The sequence below is a fragment of the Bos indicus genome, chromosome 10, assembly GCF_029378745.1.
Source record: "Bos indicus isolate NIAB-ARS_2022 breed Sahiwal x Tharparkar chromosome 10, NIAB-ARS_B.indTharparkar_mat_pri_1.0, whole genome shotgun sequence".
Classification (NCBI taxonomy): domain Eukaryota; kingdom Metazoa; phylum Chordata; class Mammalia; order Artiodactyla; family Bovidae; genus Bos; species Bos indicus.
In genome coordinates this window covers 13,549,083-13,565,109 of record NC_091769.1, presented here as the reverse complement: position 1 = coordinate 13,565,109, position 16,027 = coordinate 13,549,083, and the positions used below count along the sequence as shown (strand labels likewise).

General features: G+C 53.8%; 1 protein-coding gene across 3 annotated transcripts in view; it reads right to left on the bottom strand.

Annotated features, from left to right (window-relative positions):
• Positions 1 to 15,063, bottom strand: part of SMAD6 (SMAD family member 6) — a 77,910-nt gene extending 62,847 nt beyond the window's left edge. Inside the window, exons 1-4 of one of the 3 annotated variants that reach the window (XM_070796946.1) lie at positions 13,093 to 15,055; positions 5,297 to 5,353; positions 3,018 to 3,113; positions 1,468 to 1,545 (exon numbers count right to left, since the gene is read on the bottom strand). In XM_070796946.1, coding sequence (XP_070653047.1) covers positions 1,468 to 1,545; positions 3,018 to 3,113; positions 5,297 to 5,353; positions 13,093 to 13,909 — 1,048 coding nt within the window. In that variant the 5' untranslated portion in view covers positions 13,910 to 15,055. Of the gene's footprint in view, positions 1 to 1,467; positions 1,546 to 3,017; positions 3,114 to 5,296; positions 5,354 to 13,092 lie in introns of all 3 variants that reach the window. The other 2 variants (XM_019968173.2, XM_070796947.1) reach the window with 2 other exon arrangements.
• Between the last annotated feature and the right edge of the window lie 964 nt (positions 15,064 to 16,027).

Here is a 16,027-nt window from a genome sequence, read left to right as displayed (position 1 = left end):
TTTCAGGGCAAGACATTTTAAGAAGTAGGGTCAAAAGGCAGGGGTGAAAACAAAGCGGCCCAGTCAGAGGGGCCACCAGAGACCAGAGACCAGAAGGCAAGTGGGGCCCAGAAGACCCGGGCCGCAGTACCAGCTGTGTCATGAGCCCCTCTGTGCCCATGGGCAAGTCACTTCCTGCTCTGGCTTCCAGTTTCCCTGTCTTCCAAATAGACACACTCTTGTGCTCTCCCGCGGTTGTGACAGAACATGGAATGGATGGGGAAGGGCTCTGGACATAGGAACTGAGCAAGCAGCCCTGAGCAGCCAACATCAAGAGACCCTTCAGTCAAGGACAGAGTACATGAGCAATGACAGAAGTCCGTGGAATATGTTCACTGGAGGTACATCCAGTCTTTACAGAGAAGTGGGGGACAGAGCCGTGGTCAGGAGCACAGAGGCACGGTGGCAGATGGCTCTGCTCCTGTGTGACCTGGGCAAGTCACTTTCCTACTGTTGTGAGTTGATGATCATAAAAGGGCCTGAGTACAGGATATGGCCCAAAGTAAACACTCAATAAATAGCTACGATGACTGTTGTTGCCATTATGACATGGGGGTGGGGTCAGGGAAGGATGGTTCAGATGCAGACAGAGGCCTTCTTGCAGAGATCCAGCCATGCCCACTCTGGAAGCATCTCCAGCCCAATGGGCTGTCACTCAATGCAGCAGACCCAGGCCATGAGCCCCAGCTGTCCTCAGAGTGCCCCCTACACACCCTGCTCCCAAAGGGCCCCACAAACCTCGACACCTGAGTCTCTCCTGGCCCTTGAAACCCCTGGCTCACCACTAACCTGTCATTTCTCAAGGAAAGCTTGATCTACGTCTTCCCCAGAATGGGAAAGACCCTATGGCCAACACTTAAATGCTGGGAGTGGGAGGAGGCTCTACAGCAGAGTTCTCTCTGCTTCCTAGCTCAGCATCCACTGCCCAGAGAGAGACATGGAAACCACAACCTCTGGAAAACTCCTCACTGCTCAGACTTCATGAATGTTCTACCCACTCCACTTTCTCCTCTTCTGACCCTTCACATCAGTCCTTCCCTAGAGGTGGGGATAAGAGAAACCTACAAAGACAATGCAAACAAACACATCCATTTTGCTGCCTCTCGGCAGCTGGGGGAAAGGATCCCTTCAAAATCGGGATGGAGAGTTGGGCTGGGTTTTTATCATTTCCACAAGAGACAACTGGTTAAAGCATGGATTGCCAGACACTGGACAGGTTCTCACCCGTAGGCCCCATTCATACAGACTGTTCTTCACCCCAAGAACACCAGTGATGAACACACTGGCCGTCTTCTCCTTGAGGGGTAGGAGGCCCAGGGAAAAGAAAAGGCGGAGGGACAACGACAAGACCTCCATCAGGCCCCTGCCACCGGACCCCCTCCTTAAATTCAACATAACAGTAGCATGCAAGGAAAAAGAAATGCCAACCTGAGAATTCACCCGGAGCTGTGATGAGGGAGTTGGCGGCCTCTGTTTCAGTGTAAGACAATGTGGAATCAGATAGATCTGCAGGAGGGAAGAGAAAGAGAACTTAGTTGGCTGTGGGGTGTTCCTCTCTTATTTCTCAAGCATGCGTGTGTGTGTGTGTGTGTGTGTGTGTGTGTGTGTGTGCGTGTACGCGTGCGCACGCGTGCACATGTGGGCATGCGGGTGCTTGCAAAGGGCAGCCTGTGCCTCACAACTTTCTGCTGCCACTCCCCGTCCCACGATCGCACGAGACCAGGCCAGCCAACCCTGGAACTCTTGTGGAAAATGCTGACTGCTGCAGCCCTGGCACCTGAAAAAGTTTCAATTGCTCTGACCACAGAAATAACCCAAGTTCAGGGGACCAAGCAAGTAGGAACTTGGAGCCTCCTTGGGTAAGGTTAAATTAAGCCCCTAAACAATTCATAGCTGCTGTACTTAATTACAACCATTAAAATTCTTGAAGCTGTTCCTTCTTGCTTCCTTCCTTCCTTCCTTCCTTCCTCCCGCTGGAGCTGGGGAAACTGTTTTAACAAGTTACCAGCCATCCTCACTCTGTCCCGCTTACACCCCTCTAATTAAGGGCTCAAGCGTTTGCTCCCAGATTAACTGTTTTCTCTCTCCCTTCCCCCACTCTCTCACATCCAAACTTGCTTGCTCCCAGAGGAACTTTCAACGTCTGGACTGTTTTTTTTTCTTTTTTCAAGGCATTCATTTGTTGTTTAAGTAGTTTTAAGGACCTCATACGGCGCACACTATTTGTTTTCCCTTATCTGCAGTGCAATTTAGATGGGAGATGGGAAATTCTTTTGCCCGTTTTCTCCTGAACACTGAGCTGCTAGTGAGACAAGCCGGTGCCTTTCGGGACAGACTGACTTGGGAAGTTTTTCCTGGGCCTGCGCCTCTGCCACCAGCAATGGGGTGTTGTCTCTGTTAAGGGACAGGTCTGTCCAGGAGTCAGAAAGCATGCTTCTCCTGGAAGGCCTGAGCATCTTTTATCTTCTCACCCAGCATAGTGTGGCTCAGCTGGTCCCACTGGCTCAGGAGAGCCACTCCAAGCTGGGGAAACCCTGAGACAAAAACCGTTAGCCTAGGCCCTCGCGAGCTAGAATTCCATTCGATCCTGGAGGAATTTTTTTCCTTTTACCACATGGCTTGGGGAGCGGGAAGATGAAACATTAACCAATTTGGCCTTCTCTATTTTTTTTTTCCCTTTTTCTTTTCCCACTTGCCAGATGCTGACTGGGTGTTCTGGGTTTTATTTTGTTTTTTGGTTTCATGTGATCACAGCAGCTTAGAAGTGAACTGACTTTTTGTTTATGAAAAACTAACAATGCAAGGAAAAGAAAATAATACAAAAAATAACTCAGACTATTTACCAGGGCCTGAGAAAGTTATCTGCTGGTCAAACAGGTTTGGAGGAAAATAGGGACAGATGGAAAATCTCTTTTAAAAAAAGATAATAACCTTAATGCCTAAGTAGGACCCTCGTAAAACAATTTTGCTTTTCATACCTAATCTTCCCAAAGTGTTCCGTCCCCAAGTCTTGTTGCCACTTCTTGTCTGAAGCAGTAACATCCCAGGCTGTAACCCTGTTTCTTCGTGAAGCACTGTGGAGCCAACACAGCCAGCTTTGTGAACTTTCCAGGGGTTGGGTGATGGGTGTTTTCCATCCCTTGCAGCTACAAGTCCCTGCCATGCACTCTCCAACCCCTCACATCTGGTGCTTCTAGTAAGGCCCTCCAAGGCCGCCATAGGAAAAGAACACTCCCCGCCTCGGTCACTGCTCAAGTCCCAGGGAAGAACCCCATTTGGAAGCTGGAGCCCAGGGTTCGAGTCCCACCTCCACTCTTAGTCAAATCAGGGGTCACCAGCTTTGCTTGCCAGGGGCCCAAAGTGAGTATTTTCAGCTTTGTGAGCCATACAGTCTCCACTGAAACTCTCCACCTCTGCTGTGGTCCTGGGGCAGCAGCCACAGACAACACAGCCGGCTTCCAGCAGAACACCATTAGGGATGCTGAAATGTGAATTTCATATAGCTTTCACATGCCACAAGAGTCTTCTGCTCTGGGTGGGGTTTTTTGGGGGTTTTTTTGTATTTTTTTTAAACCATTTTAAAAAGTAAAAACCATTCTCGGCTCATGAGCCACACACAAATGGTGGGCTGTCGTCTTCTGACTCCTGAGCACCAGCAAACGTCACTTCCTCTTTCTCCATCTCAGTGGTCCCATTTGTAAATTAACAGGGACACCTGTTCATCTTCAAATGGTCACTCTACCTTGCTGGACAGGGTCCTGATTTTTTGTGGCTTTATCACCAGCTGACCCACGATTCCTCAGAGAAATGATTCTCGGCACTCAAACTCAGGTGCTACATCTACTAAGAACATTTGAGGGTTTTGGTTTTTCTTTCCCCCCATCTTTTGAATTAGGGATCTTCTAAGCAACTAGTACAGTTACGTTAACTCAGAAAATGCTGAGACAGGCCTGGGAGGGAAGGGTGGGATACTGCTGAGCTGTACAGGGGCTACTGTGGGTTTCTGCCTCAGCCCCACTGCTTATCAGCTGGGCAGCCTTCCCAGCCCCTCAGCCTGATAAGCTATTTGTCAAGTGACAGGCTACCCCCAGACGACCTTTCCAGTTCCTCAGAGAACTAAATCAAGCTCCTCCATCCACGAGATGACCATACTTCAGGAAAAGCAATGAGGAAGTTGCCACCATTAAGGCACTGACTCATACCCCATCCTGGGACAGCCTCTGTCGTCCTAGACGGAGGAGGACCAACTCCCAAAGGGAACCAGTGGGCACTTCTGTCTCCACAGTGGGGGCGCCTGGAAGGAAAACTGGACTGGATGCCTGCAAGTTTATGACACTCAGAAGTGACCTCCCAGATGGTGCTGACACACGCTACCGGGAAGAGGCCTTTACCAAAAACAAAACAAAACCCACTTTTTGTGGTCACTGGTGGAATGTGTTAGCATCACTGCCACGCCATCTGACTTTTAAAGCTCAGGTCTCATGGGAGCTCCCTGGGTCACCAAGTCGCTCTCCCAGTGCTACTAAGGCCATACTCACTCACCCCAACACAGGGATTCTCCACTGGAGGAACCAGGAGGGCCAGAAAACAAGCCATCTCTACTTTTAAAACCATATGCATCTTCCCCAGCATACGGGCTAAGCATTCAGCCCCAAGGCTTTACAGAAAACACGTCCTACCTCTGAATGGGACCTGCCAACAACGACATTACCACTGAGGGGTACCCTCCATGCTTGAGTGTACCAAGACACTTGCTTTCTAAACTTTTCAACTGCCCTTTCTGCCCAGGTGAATTTCTTGGCTTAATAAAGGTGGGGGGTGGGGGTAGGGAATGACACATACAGCTCCTTTCGACAGTGACTTCATGCTCAGCCTATTTGTCATGGTGCTAATTAATACACATCAAAGGAGAACCACCTAAGGCTGGGAGGGAAGGAGAGGAAAAGAGACAGAAACCCTAAGCCACCTCCAATGAGATGCTGAAGTCAAAACCCATTCATCTCCCACAGGCTCATGTTTAAAGGTCACAGAGAGGTTAATGATGAGCGAGGAATTTCTAGATGTAAATAGCCCGCTGCAGAGGCTGGGTCGGCTCTGGCCCAACTGGGAGTGTTTGTAAAACTTCACCCACCCCATTTCAAAGGCAACCAGGCTGGGGATCCCTTCCTCCCCTCGCTCTCTCGGGCTCTTCGGCACTGAGGCAGGGGAGCCTGGGATGGACACACCTACCCAAGGGTCGGAAGGAGGACACACTTACCCAGTGGCTTGTACTCGTCGCGAGGAGACAGCCGAGAGTAGGGCGGTGGCGGTGATTCTGGAAGACAGGAGTCAATGTGTCACTGCTGGGAGGAGAAAGCCCACACAGAGGGGTTCTACATGTTTTTGATGATTTGATTTCCTCAAATAATAAACCCAGCTCCCAGGAAATCAGCACCTCTGCTGCCCAAATCCCCTGGAACAGCACAGGGAAAGCCACAGTCTTAGGCCACAAACCTGGGCTCAGTCCCCACTCTATCACCTTTGGCTGTGTGACAGCTGGCAAGCTACCTTCCCTCTCTGAGCCTGTTTCCTCAGCTCCAAAATGGGGAAAATAATCAGAGAGACTCCCTAGGTCTGCCAGGAGGACAAAAGCAAATAAAGTACATAAAATGCTCAAGACAGTTCTTGGAACTGCAGAAATATATCTAGACAAACAGCAGCTATTATTATTATAATGAGAGAAACACGGGTACAGGTAAAATCAGAGCTAGGCTGCTCAGTTAAATCTGAATTTTGGATACACATGGCATACACTTTTAGTATAAGTATGCCCCCTGCAATATCTGGGACATACTTATGCTAAAATAGTACATGTTGTTTACCTGAAACTCAAATTTAACTGGGCATTCTGTGTTTTCCTTTGCTAAGTGTGGTAACTCTAGCCAAAACTGCGTGCAGAGGCCCACAGAGACACGGAAGCTCACTTACAAACAAGCTACACAAGAGCAAACGTCCTTCAGGGCGAGGCGGGCACGACTGGCTAGGACCCAAAAAGCCAAACCCAGCTCCCCAGATGGGAGACCATACCCCAGTCACCGCTGGCTCTCGGCCTCAGTCTCCCCCTCCGTAAAGAGAAGGGGCGGAGCACAGCCTCCATGGCTGCCCACCTCAGGCCCTGTGTGATTCCTTATTGTCTATGGCATTTTTCTTTGGGTTTCCTTTCATTTGCCTAAAATACTTGTCCTTAAAAACATATACTTTGTCTTCAGAAGAATTCTTTAGCCTCTTGCTTTCTGGGAAGTAACAATTTGCTAAACTAAGTAACAATTTGCATGAATGAAATGACCCTTCATTTTCTGTAAATGAAACTAAACACCATCAAATCGCAAACTAAAACAAACTCTCAGTGGTAGTAAAGCGGTAATAACTATTATTAGGCAGGTATCAGGAATGACACAGGGGTAATAAGTGTTTTTCGCAATTATAATAAGGCACAATTAGTTGTAGGAGCAGGCAGCTTCACCTCTTCCCCAACCCGGCTTTTCCAGCTAGAAATGACTTCAACAAAGTCCAGAAACAGGGAATCTTTTGTGGACTGGATTGGGGAGAAGGAAACTGAATCATGGATTAGCCACTGGGAGCGAAGCAAACATTCGCTGAATGCCTACCCTGTGTCTCTGTCTGTGCTGGGGCCTTTCCGTTTCATTCACTGTATTTCATTCCTTTGGACCTTAGGTACAGAGTGGTTAATCATGCTCATTGGGTACCTACTTTCATTTCATCCTTTCTCAAAAATAAAGATGACCATTATCATCCCCATTTCACAGATGAGAAAACTGACTTTTCCAGTGCCTCCCCAGCCAATCATGGTGGAGCTGGGATCAGAGCCCAGGCCTGCCTCTACTCTACACCCCAATGAGACAGGCAATCAAGAAGTACCCTGTTGGGACTTCCTTGGCAGTCCAGTAGTTAAGACTTTGCCTTCCAATGCAGGGGGGCATAGGGTCAGTACTTGGTTGGGTAGCCAAGATCCCACATGCCTCATGGCCAAAAAACCAAAACACAAGAGAGAAACAATAGTGTAACAAATTCATAAAAGATTTAAAATGGTCCCTGTTAAAAAAAAAAAAAGCAGCACTCAGTCTTCCACTCCTTCATCCCAGCTGGGTCTGGTACATCCCATGCACAGAAAGCATTCAGGATAATGTGGACAAAGACAACAGTGATAAGGTTAATGGTAAAGCTGGAGGGAGAAAGAGGACGTACAGGGCCCAAAGGGTCACCCAAAGGAGACCTCACACAAGACTCAGGGAGGGGAACTGCTTCCTTCAGTAGGAGCCCCCTTATCCACCAACCTTGGAAGAGCTAAAGACCAGACTCAAGTGAGGACTAGACTCTCAGAACAAGAAGCAAAACACAGGAAGGGCTAGAGACCCATGGGGAAAGAGAACTGAAGCCAGTGCTCCATTGTACAGAGGAGAAGGCTGAGGCCTGAACAGAAGTGACTCCCTCAGAGTCTGACAGGGAGCTGGTGCAGAGGCAGAACCAGAGGCCAGGTTTCCTGACCCCCAGCCTCATGCCCTTCCCACCACTCCCCACTACCTTATCAGGAGGCCTCCGACTCCTGTGTCAGGGTTCCTCTTGCAAACACCTGATTGGCTGAGGCCCAGGCTGCACGTGGTCAGGAAGTCTGGACATCTGCCCCCAGATCTGTCCCCAAAAGTGAAATCTGGCAGCAATGGGCTGTGCTGGCTGGAGTCAAGCCACTGTAATCAACCCCAGCATCTCTTCCAGTGGCTGTAACCTGGGACCTGGAAAGGGGAAGAGGGACTCAAGAAGATCCCCCTCACGGAAGCCACTTAGGCCTTGAGTTACGATACCACCCACAGACACACCTGGGCTGGGGGCATCTAACACATGGGTGAGGCAGAAAGCAAGTCCACAGACCTGGGAATTGCAAAGCTTTCAGGAGGGACTTTACCGGCACCCCCATCCTCCTCCGTTCTAGCAAAACCATCTGCACAGAGACTGGAAGCACCTCACTAACTTCCATCCTAGGCAAGTAAAAAAAAGAGACTGCACCCCCAAGACACCGGGATTTAGAATATCAGAGGTTCCCCCCAACTCAACTTCTTAACTGATGGGGCAAGTGGGGTAGAAGCAGGTAAAGGGCCCACCCAAGGCCACACAGGAAGGCCGATGTTATTCTACTTCAACTAAACAAAGGCGGAGGCCAGTTTCGGACCAACACCAAGCTACTTAAAAAAAAAAAAACAAACAGTTATCATTCACATACCCTAAGATCCACTCTTTTAAAATATACAATTCAGTGGTTCTTAGTACATTCAGAGTTGTAAGACCAATACCACCACCTAATTACAGAACATTTTCATCACCCCAAAAGAAACCCTGCCCCATTCGCAGTCATTCATTCCTCCCAATCCCTAAACCTCAGGCAACCACAAATCTACTTTTTATTCTCATGGGTTTGCCTATTCTGGATATTTCACACCAAAGGCTTCCTATAACATGAGGACTTTTGTATCTGGCTTCCTTCATTTAACATACTGATTTCCAGGCTCAACCATGCTGTCCTCTCATACTTCATTCTTATTTATGGCTGAATACTATTCCACTAGATGGCTATACCACAATTTGTTTATCCATCTGTGAGCCAACGGACATTAGGTTGTTTCCACTTTTTGGCTCTTAGGGAATAAATGCTGCTATACACAAATCTCTCACTGGCACCTCCAACACATCGACCCTCCCAGATCCATGCTGGGAACTCAGGTGGGACAGAAGGTTCGAAGAGGAAGTGTAAGGTGCCTCCAGGCCCTCTGTCCACACTCCCCTCTTAGAAGCTACCTTAGTACTTAGAAAATTTGTGCTGATTTCCTAATAATAACTTCTGTGCTCTAAACTTTAAGGGGAGCGCTCTTAGGGCTCTACAGGCCCCTTGGAAAGAAATGATCATGGGCAGGAGGAAGGGAGGAAGGGAGGGAGGGAGGAAGTGGGGGAGAGGAGAGAGAGAAAGAGATCAGAAACTCCAGCCTCTGCAGACAGCCAGCCTCAGACATTAACTTCAGGAATCTCCTCCAACTTCCTTCAGAAGTGAGAGCAGTCAGCCAGGGGCCGAGTGTATCAGAAGGCTAACACTCAGCCCAGTTCAGGTCAGCTCAGCCCAGACGAGCCTCTGGTTAGCCCCCAGGGGGGTACTGAGCCTTTGGGATCTAGACCCTAATTGCAAAGCCAGAAGAGTTCACAGCCTCTCCCACTGCCTGGTAAGGTTTCAGCTGGAGATGTTACCTTCCACCCCGTCTGTGCAGCCTAGCATCTTCTTAGGAAAGGTTCACGTGCCTCCCTTGGCCTCCCAGTTTTCACCCTCCGGAGGAGTGGCCTCCTGGGTGCCTGTCCCCTCCACCCCCAGAACCTGAGGGATCAACCCCAAGCCCTGGGGTGGGAGATGCCGAAAAGAAGCTCTTGGCGCTTTAAGGCCGGCGGAGCCTAATTGCCCAGATTCCCCCGGCAGCCAGATAAACAGCGCGGCCGGCTGGCGCCAGCAAGAGGCAAACTGCACATTATCACCCCTTCCTCACCTCCAAGGAGGAGCTCTGAGGAGCAGGGCGGGCAGGCCGAGGGGCCGCCAGAGGGGCGGGGCGGGGGCTTGGAAGCCCAACTTGAAATTGATCTCATTTCAAAGGGATAATGCCAGGCCAAATAAAAGGAAAACTTTCTAGCCCATTCTAATTCCTATAGTCCTGGCCTGGGAACCCTGTGTTTTCCTAGGCGGCCTCCTCCAGTTGTTCAGAAGTTCTCTCCCTAACTCTGTCTCTTTCCCTGGCGCAATTTGGATAATAGTAATTTACTGAATATAATTACAGAAAAAAAAAGTGGTGAAGCAAAGAGCAGGAGATTTATTCCAAAGTTAATGGATACTTTCGGGAGAAAGGAGCTCTATAAACACAGGTTAGAACTGTGATTAAAGTATTTCTCCACATTTCCGTCCACATAGGCACCAAGCTCAGTGAACTGGCTTTTCCTGGGACAGAAAGATACACCAGAACGAGGGAAAGCCAGGGCTTGAGTCCCATGGGAGCAGGAAGCCCAGGGCAGAGCTAGGTATGGGGGACCCCACTTTCTGAGACAAGCATGAGGGAGAGGGCAGGCCTGTGTAACCTGGAATCCGCCCATAGGACCTTAGGGATGCTGTTCGCCCCCTGGCTTTACAGATGAGAAAAGAGGCCCAAGGAAAACTGGTCCCAATGCCCCAAAGCAAGCTGAAGGATGGACAGCGCTTGCTCTGAGCAGCAGGGAGCCACACTGCCCAGAGAGGGACCGCCTGTCACTAGGGATCCCTGTGCTAGGGGGCAGTGGGGTGCGGGTGGGTGTCCCTCAGTTGGCCTGCTGTGTATTCCAGCCTACTCTCTGTGTGTCTGCTGTGTGTGTAGATCTGTCAGTCTGTCTGCCTGCGCCGGTGCCCCAGCCCTCTCCCCCAGGGGCCTGGAAGGAGCAGTCTCCTTATCAGGACGCGCACGGCTGAGCTCCAGCTATGCACCCGCCCAGCTCAGGGAGTCAGGCTGGCGGCCAGGAGGCGGGGGTGGGGTGGGCAGCAAAGAGCACAGTACCGCCCCCCCGCGCCCCACCCCCCGCCAGACCCCCAGTTCTCAGTCCTGGTGGCCTAAGCCATCAGGCAGAGGATGAAGCAAAAGGGTCAATCTGGTGCATATAGGACACTCTTCCCAGACCACCAGTGCTCTCAAATGCCCCTGGAGTGGCTTGAATGGGGGTGGGGGGGGTGGGCCGGGTGCAGCGCTGAGCTAGTGAAGAAGCCGGAGAACAGGCACAGCTCCTGCAACAGCGCCTCCTTCTGGGACAAGGAGAGGAGTCAAGTGCCAATGCTGAGTCTGGAACTTGATGTTGAGAATTTTCTAAAGCCAACCCCATTGACCCACAGGTAGACAGAGAGGGGAGATTACTCCCCCTCCAAGGTCAAGTTGTCATACTGGCAGGACAGAGCCTAGGACCAGGTCTGTGGGTCAGAACCATTCCACTGCAGTTTGCCCTTTAACTTAAAACTGCTCAAGTTCACCAGATTCAAACCAAGACCCAAGTTGACTTATCCAAAAAGTATGGGCAGGGTGGGTCCTGCCTGTCTCCAATCTCTTCATCCCATCTCTTCCCACCCACGCACTTGAACTTGCTTGGTACCTTAACTCTCAGCAGGCCCCCTCCTCCTCCCCTTCAACACTCATCTCCCTTTACCACCCATCCTGCAAGGCTCCTAGAGGTGCTCCTGTTACACGCACACCCCAGACGCCCGGCCTGGCCCTACTTCCCCCATCTCTGTCCCGTCTCTCCTCCGACCCCTACCCAAAGATTCTGTTTCTTGAGGGCATGGATCCTACTCATATTTCCACTCTCCCCACTACATCACCCACCGTGGTCCCTGGCACAGTAAGTGCTCAACAAATATCCCCTAGCAGACTGACATGGTGAGAAAGAAAATGCCCAGCGGGGCCTTCTGAAAGAGCAGAGGGAACCCCACATATTCTTTCCCACTGGAAAAAAAGGGACCAGGAACAGGGCAACCACAATTAGGTCCTACTCCTCAGAGGCAGGGAGGAGTCAGAGAGGAAGAGTGGGAAAATCCACTTCCAGGGGAAGCAGTCAGAGGAACAAGGAACACAAAAGGCCCGCAGTGGGCCACAGATAAGGGACTGACCAAGCCCCTGACAATCCGAATGACCGCACAGGGAGCAGGCAATCAGATCAGCGCTGCCTCTCCCCAGCCCCCTTCAGGGCTCTGTCTTCAGGAACAACTGCTGAAGCACCGTCCTTCCCCTCCAGCCACCACCCCAGACAAAAACAAGACACCTGGGACACAGCGGTGCTTCCAGCCCCGCCCTTCCCTTCCACAACGGGAGTCAGGAGACCTGTGTGATCCGACCCTGTTAAATGCCCCCAGGCTGGGTGTTGTCTCTCCCCAGAAGGGCCAGACTGGAAGAACTCAGGGCCTGCCCAGACCCAACACCCCTGCAGAACACCCCTCTCCCCCCTACCCCAAACGCCCCTCCATGCCACCTAAGATGCATACACCCAGACGATGCTACAGGCTAAAATGTGTGATCCCTGTAGTGCAAGGGGAAGGGGGTGAGGATGCAGGAGTCTCCATCTGTCCTCCCCTCTGCTCCAGCATCCAGAGCCTGCTCAGGTAAGCAGGACTGGGTAGATCACGTGTACAGAAAATCCCAGGAACAGAACAAAGAAGGGGAGCGGTTCTCAAAGGTACTAAAATAGCCTGCTTCCTTCCCTACCTACACACCTCCAGGACTCCTGATTCTCTAGAAAAGCTGGACACAGAATTGAGAATGATGATGACAGAAGGCCCTGGTATTTGACACCCAAGGGATGCTGGCAACAATCTGAAGAAGACGGTGGTCTTCACTCTGAGAAAGGCTACCCTGCAAAAGCTTTGCTCCAAAGTATAGACAGGAACAAGTGGGACAATTTACGAACACCTTTGACTCCAGCCATGAACGGTCTACACCAGAATTTACAACTTGCATCTACTTGGATCCAACAAAGTATACCATAGGTGTAGGCATACGCACACAATGCCTCAGGCCGCGGCTCGGACTAGGGGTAAATAAATTGGGGGGTGGGGGGGTGTCTTTGGCCTCTCCTAGACCTGCCCTTCTCTCCCACTGTCTACAAAGTTGGGGTCTGCCTTAAGTCCCTGAAGCTGCACAGAGAAAAGTGCAACGTGCACCTTTCTGAGTTTGTTTAGTCGCCGAGTCGTGTCCGACTCTTCGCGACCCCATGGACGGCAGCGCGCCCGTATGAGTTTGCTGAAGCCTTAGATGAAGTTGCCATTTGATGTATGCGCCCACATACCCACTACCCGGTTTTGCTGCCAGGGTGAGGCGCCTCCACTGGGAACTCCCACGCCCCGGGGCACCCAGGGGAACACCCGCAGCTTCGTCCTCCCTCCCGAGTGTCAAGGGGAGAGAGAAGGCCACGGAAGGTGGCTGGAGGGGAACCGCGAGGACCCGCCGGGCGCGGCGTGCTCACCTGGCCCGCAGAGCCGGCTGAAGTGGTAGGGGTTGCAGCACACTGTGGGGCCGTCGGCGGCGGCGGCGAAGCTGTGGCAGCCGCACAGGGGCTTGAGCTCCACGGCGTGCTGCAGGTCGGGCCAGCGGAAGAGGCGTCCGAGCAGCAGCTGCGGCGGCGCGGGCTGGCCGCCCAGGCGGAGGTCGGCGCGCGGCACCAGCACGCAGCCGCCCGGCACGCCGCCGCGGGACTCCACCGCCTCCAGCAGCGTGTCCAGCGAGCGCTCCTTGAGCCGCTTCAGCAGCGAGTACGTGACCGTCTTGAGTTCCTGCTCCAGCAGCAGCAGCCGCGAGCGGGCTTCGCGACTCCGCCCGCCGCCCTCTGGCTCCTGGGCCGCCCCGACCAGGGGTTCGCCGGCTTCTCGGGGAGCTCCGGCGGCGTCCCGCTCCGAGAAGAGACAGCAGGTCACCGTCTCGCAGTCACTTTCGGGCAGCCAGCCCTGGCCTCCCGGCTCCCCCACGTCCAGCGAGGAGCCTCCAGAGCCGGCCCCCGGCTCGGACATGGGCCTCGGGGGGCCCCCTGAGCGCCGGCGTCTCCCAGCGCCTTGGGCGCCTCGCTGTCCCACCGCGTCCCGGGGCCGCCGCAGGGCTACCGGGCGGACCTCGGGGCGGCCGCAGCCTCCGCCTTCTCGTGCCCGCGCGGCCGGCTCAGCTCGGCTGCCCACGCTCCCATCCTCGTCGCCACCGCCGCCGCCGCTGCCGCCGCCTTCCTCCCGGTCGGGGACCACACGACTTCGCCAAAGTCGCCGCACCAGCCCCGAGCGTTTGGACCTGAACATACGATATCCTTTGGCGCCGGGGGAGGGGGGGGAGGCGGTCTCCGGTTACCGGGGGTCCGTTTCCTCAGCGAGGCGCCGGCTGCGCGGGCCGCAGCCCCACATGAAGCTCTGCCGCCGGGCGCCGTGCAAACCGCGCACAGCCTGTCGTCGAAGGGGCACCGCAGGGCTGCAACATGAGGGAGCTCGCCGGGGCTGGACGGCGTGGAACGCGCGCACGCCGATCCGCAGTCCGCGCCCGGCCCGCGGCTACATGGACCCCGGCGGCCGGGAGGCTCAGCAACTCCAGCCCCGGCGCTTTAGAGGGACTGCAGGCGGCGCGCCGCCAGAAAGACCCCGCATGGGCCGGCGAGCCTTCAAAAGTTGCGCGGTTGGTCCATGAGCACAAAGCGCTGGAGCTGAACTCCCCAAATGTGTCTGGAAAGCCCTGCCTTTAAAACCCAAGCGCTTCACTACATGGGTTTTTCCTGCAGGATCCGAAAGGCAGGCTTGTTGATGATAGCCTCGGCTTCCTTCTTACTCCCTGCAAAAAGAAAAGGAAAAAAAAAAAAAAGGAAAGAAAGAAAAAGAACCCCAAACAAGACCAAAATCCCTGGAATTGCATGCACGAAAGGCCAACTCTGTCTCAGGTCCCAGGCGCTAGATGCACTTGGAGCGAATTTCTCCTGAACGCGGTGTCAACACATGAGTGGAAACTGTAAAAATCCCAAAGAGCTGCTGGGAATCCTTAATTAAAATGCAATCCACCGAGGCAGAGGTCATAGCCCGCCCCACGCTCCACTCGGACGCCCAGGACGCTGTGGCTGCAGAGGTCGCCCCCCTCCCCCTCCACAAAAAGTGCCTCCCGGTGGCCCCGCGGTCCCGGCGAGGTCTGGCGAGGCAGCGCCCGGCGGCTCTTTCTCTCGGCTCGACTCCCTCGCTCGCTCCCCGACTCGGCTCTCTCTCTCTCTTTTTTGTTCTCCTCAAACGCACACTGAGGGCCCCCGGAGGAGCGCCGCGGAGTCATTGGCTGCCTCCCATCATATGCCAGTCTAGACACTTTGGCGGCTCCGCGGCGCTGATTGTTGCGCAAACAAGGTTTCAAGTTTCTTAACTCTTAAAGGAGAACACGTCCCATTGCAGGGCCCGAGGCTCCAAGGGGCCGGCTCCCGGGGCGGGCCGAGCCCCGGCCCCCGCCCCACGCTTGCCCCAGCACCACCCCCCTCCCCCGCCCAGGGCCTGACAGCGCCCACGGCCGGCTCTCTGGCTCGCGTGCGCCGCGGGCACGGATGCGAGCGCGCGCGCACACACACTCACACACACGGTTGCACAAACCACAGGCAGGCTGGCTGTGCGAGAGTTTGGTGGACCCACTGAGACTCGGACGCAAACGGGGCGCTTTGCCTCTCCTTGGCTTGTGCACAAACTTCAAACGCACGTTGCACTTTAGAATTGGTACAAACCCCCATCCCAGGGAAGGCTAATAAAAATGGGTGTGCGTGTGTGCTTTCCTGGCTTACGTTTTTTGGCAGTAGGGGGCGGCTGATTTGTTGGGGTGGTGGGATCTAACGTGGTAGCGCGAGGTTTCCACACCCCCTGCTCAAAGTCGGGGGTAGTCTGCTGGGCCAGCCGGGGGGCGTGGGATACCTCACGCAGAGGGACTCTAGGCTTGCTCGAGGTAGGGAATTACGGAGGGTGGGGTGGAGGCTGGGAACGTCTTCTCTCGGGCTCCTCTCGGTCGCCAAGTCTTTCCCTCAGAGCTAGGCGGGCCGCCAGCCGTCCGGGCCCCCTCGAGGCTGGGTGACTCCTCCACCCCCTTTCCTTCCCCAGTTTATTCTCTGCACCACAAAGAGGGATGTAGGTAGGGCTCGTGATTTCCCCAGCGACGTTTCACCATGGAAATGAGGGTGAGTTGGGGGCCCAGATCCCTTCTGATCCTGGGCAAGCTGGTGGGGGCGCGGTGGCAGCAGCGGACCGCCTGGCGCGGGAAGGGTTAAGGCCGCTCTTGCCCCTGGAGCCGGCGCGGCGGGGTACCTCCTCGGGCGCGCTCTCTCGTCCGAGGGTGGCAAAAGTTCAAGCTTGTAAAGTCGGGATTGGCCCCGCGCGGAGGGAAAAAAGGCCTGGTCCCCCCTCCCTCTCCGG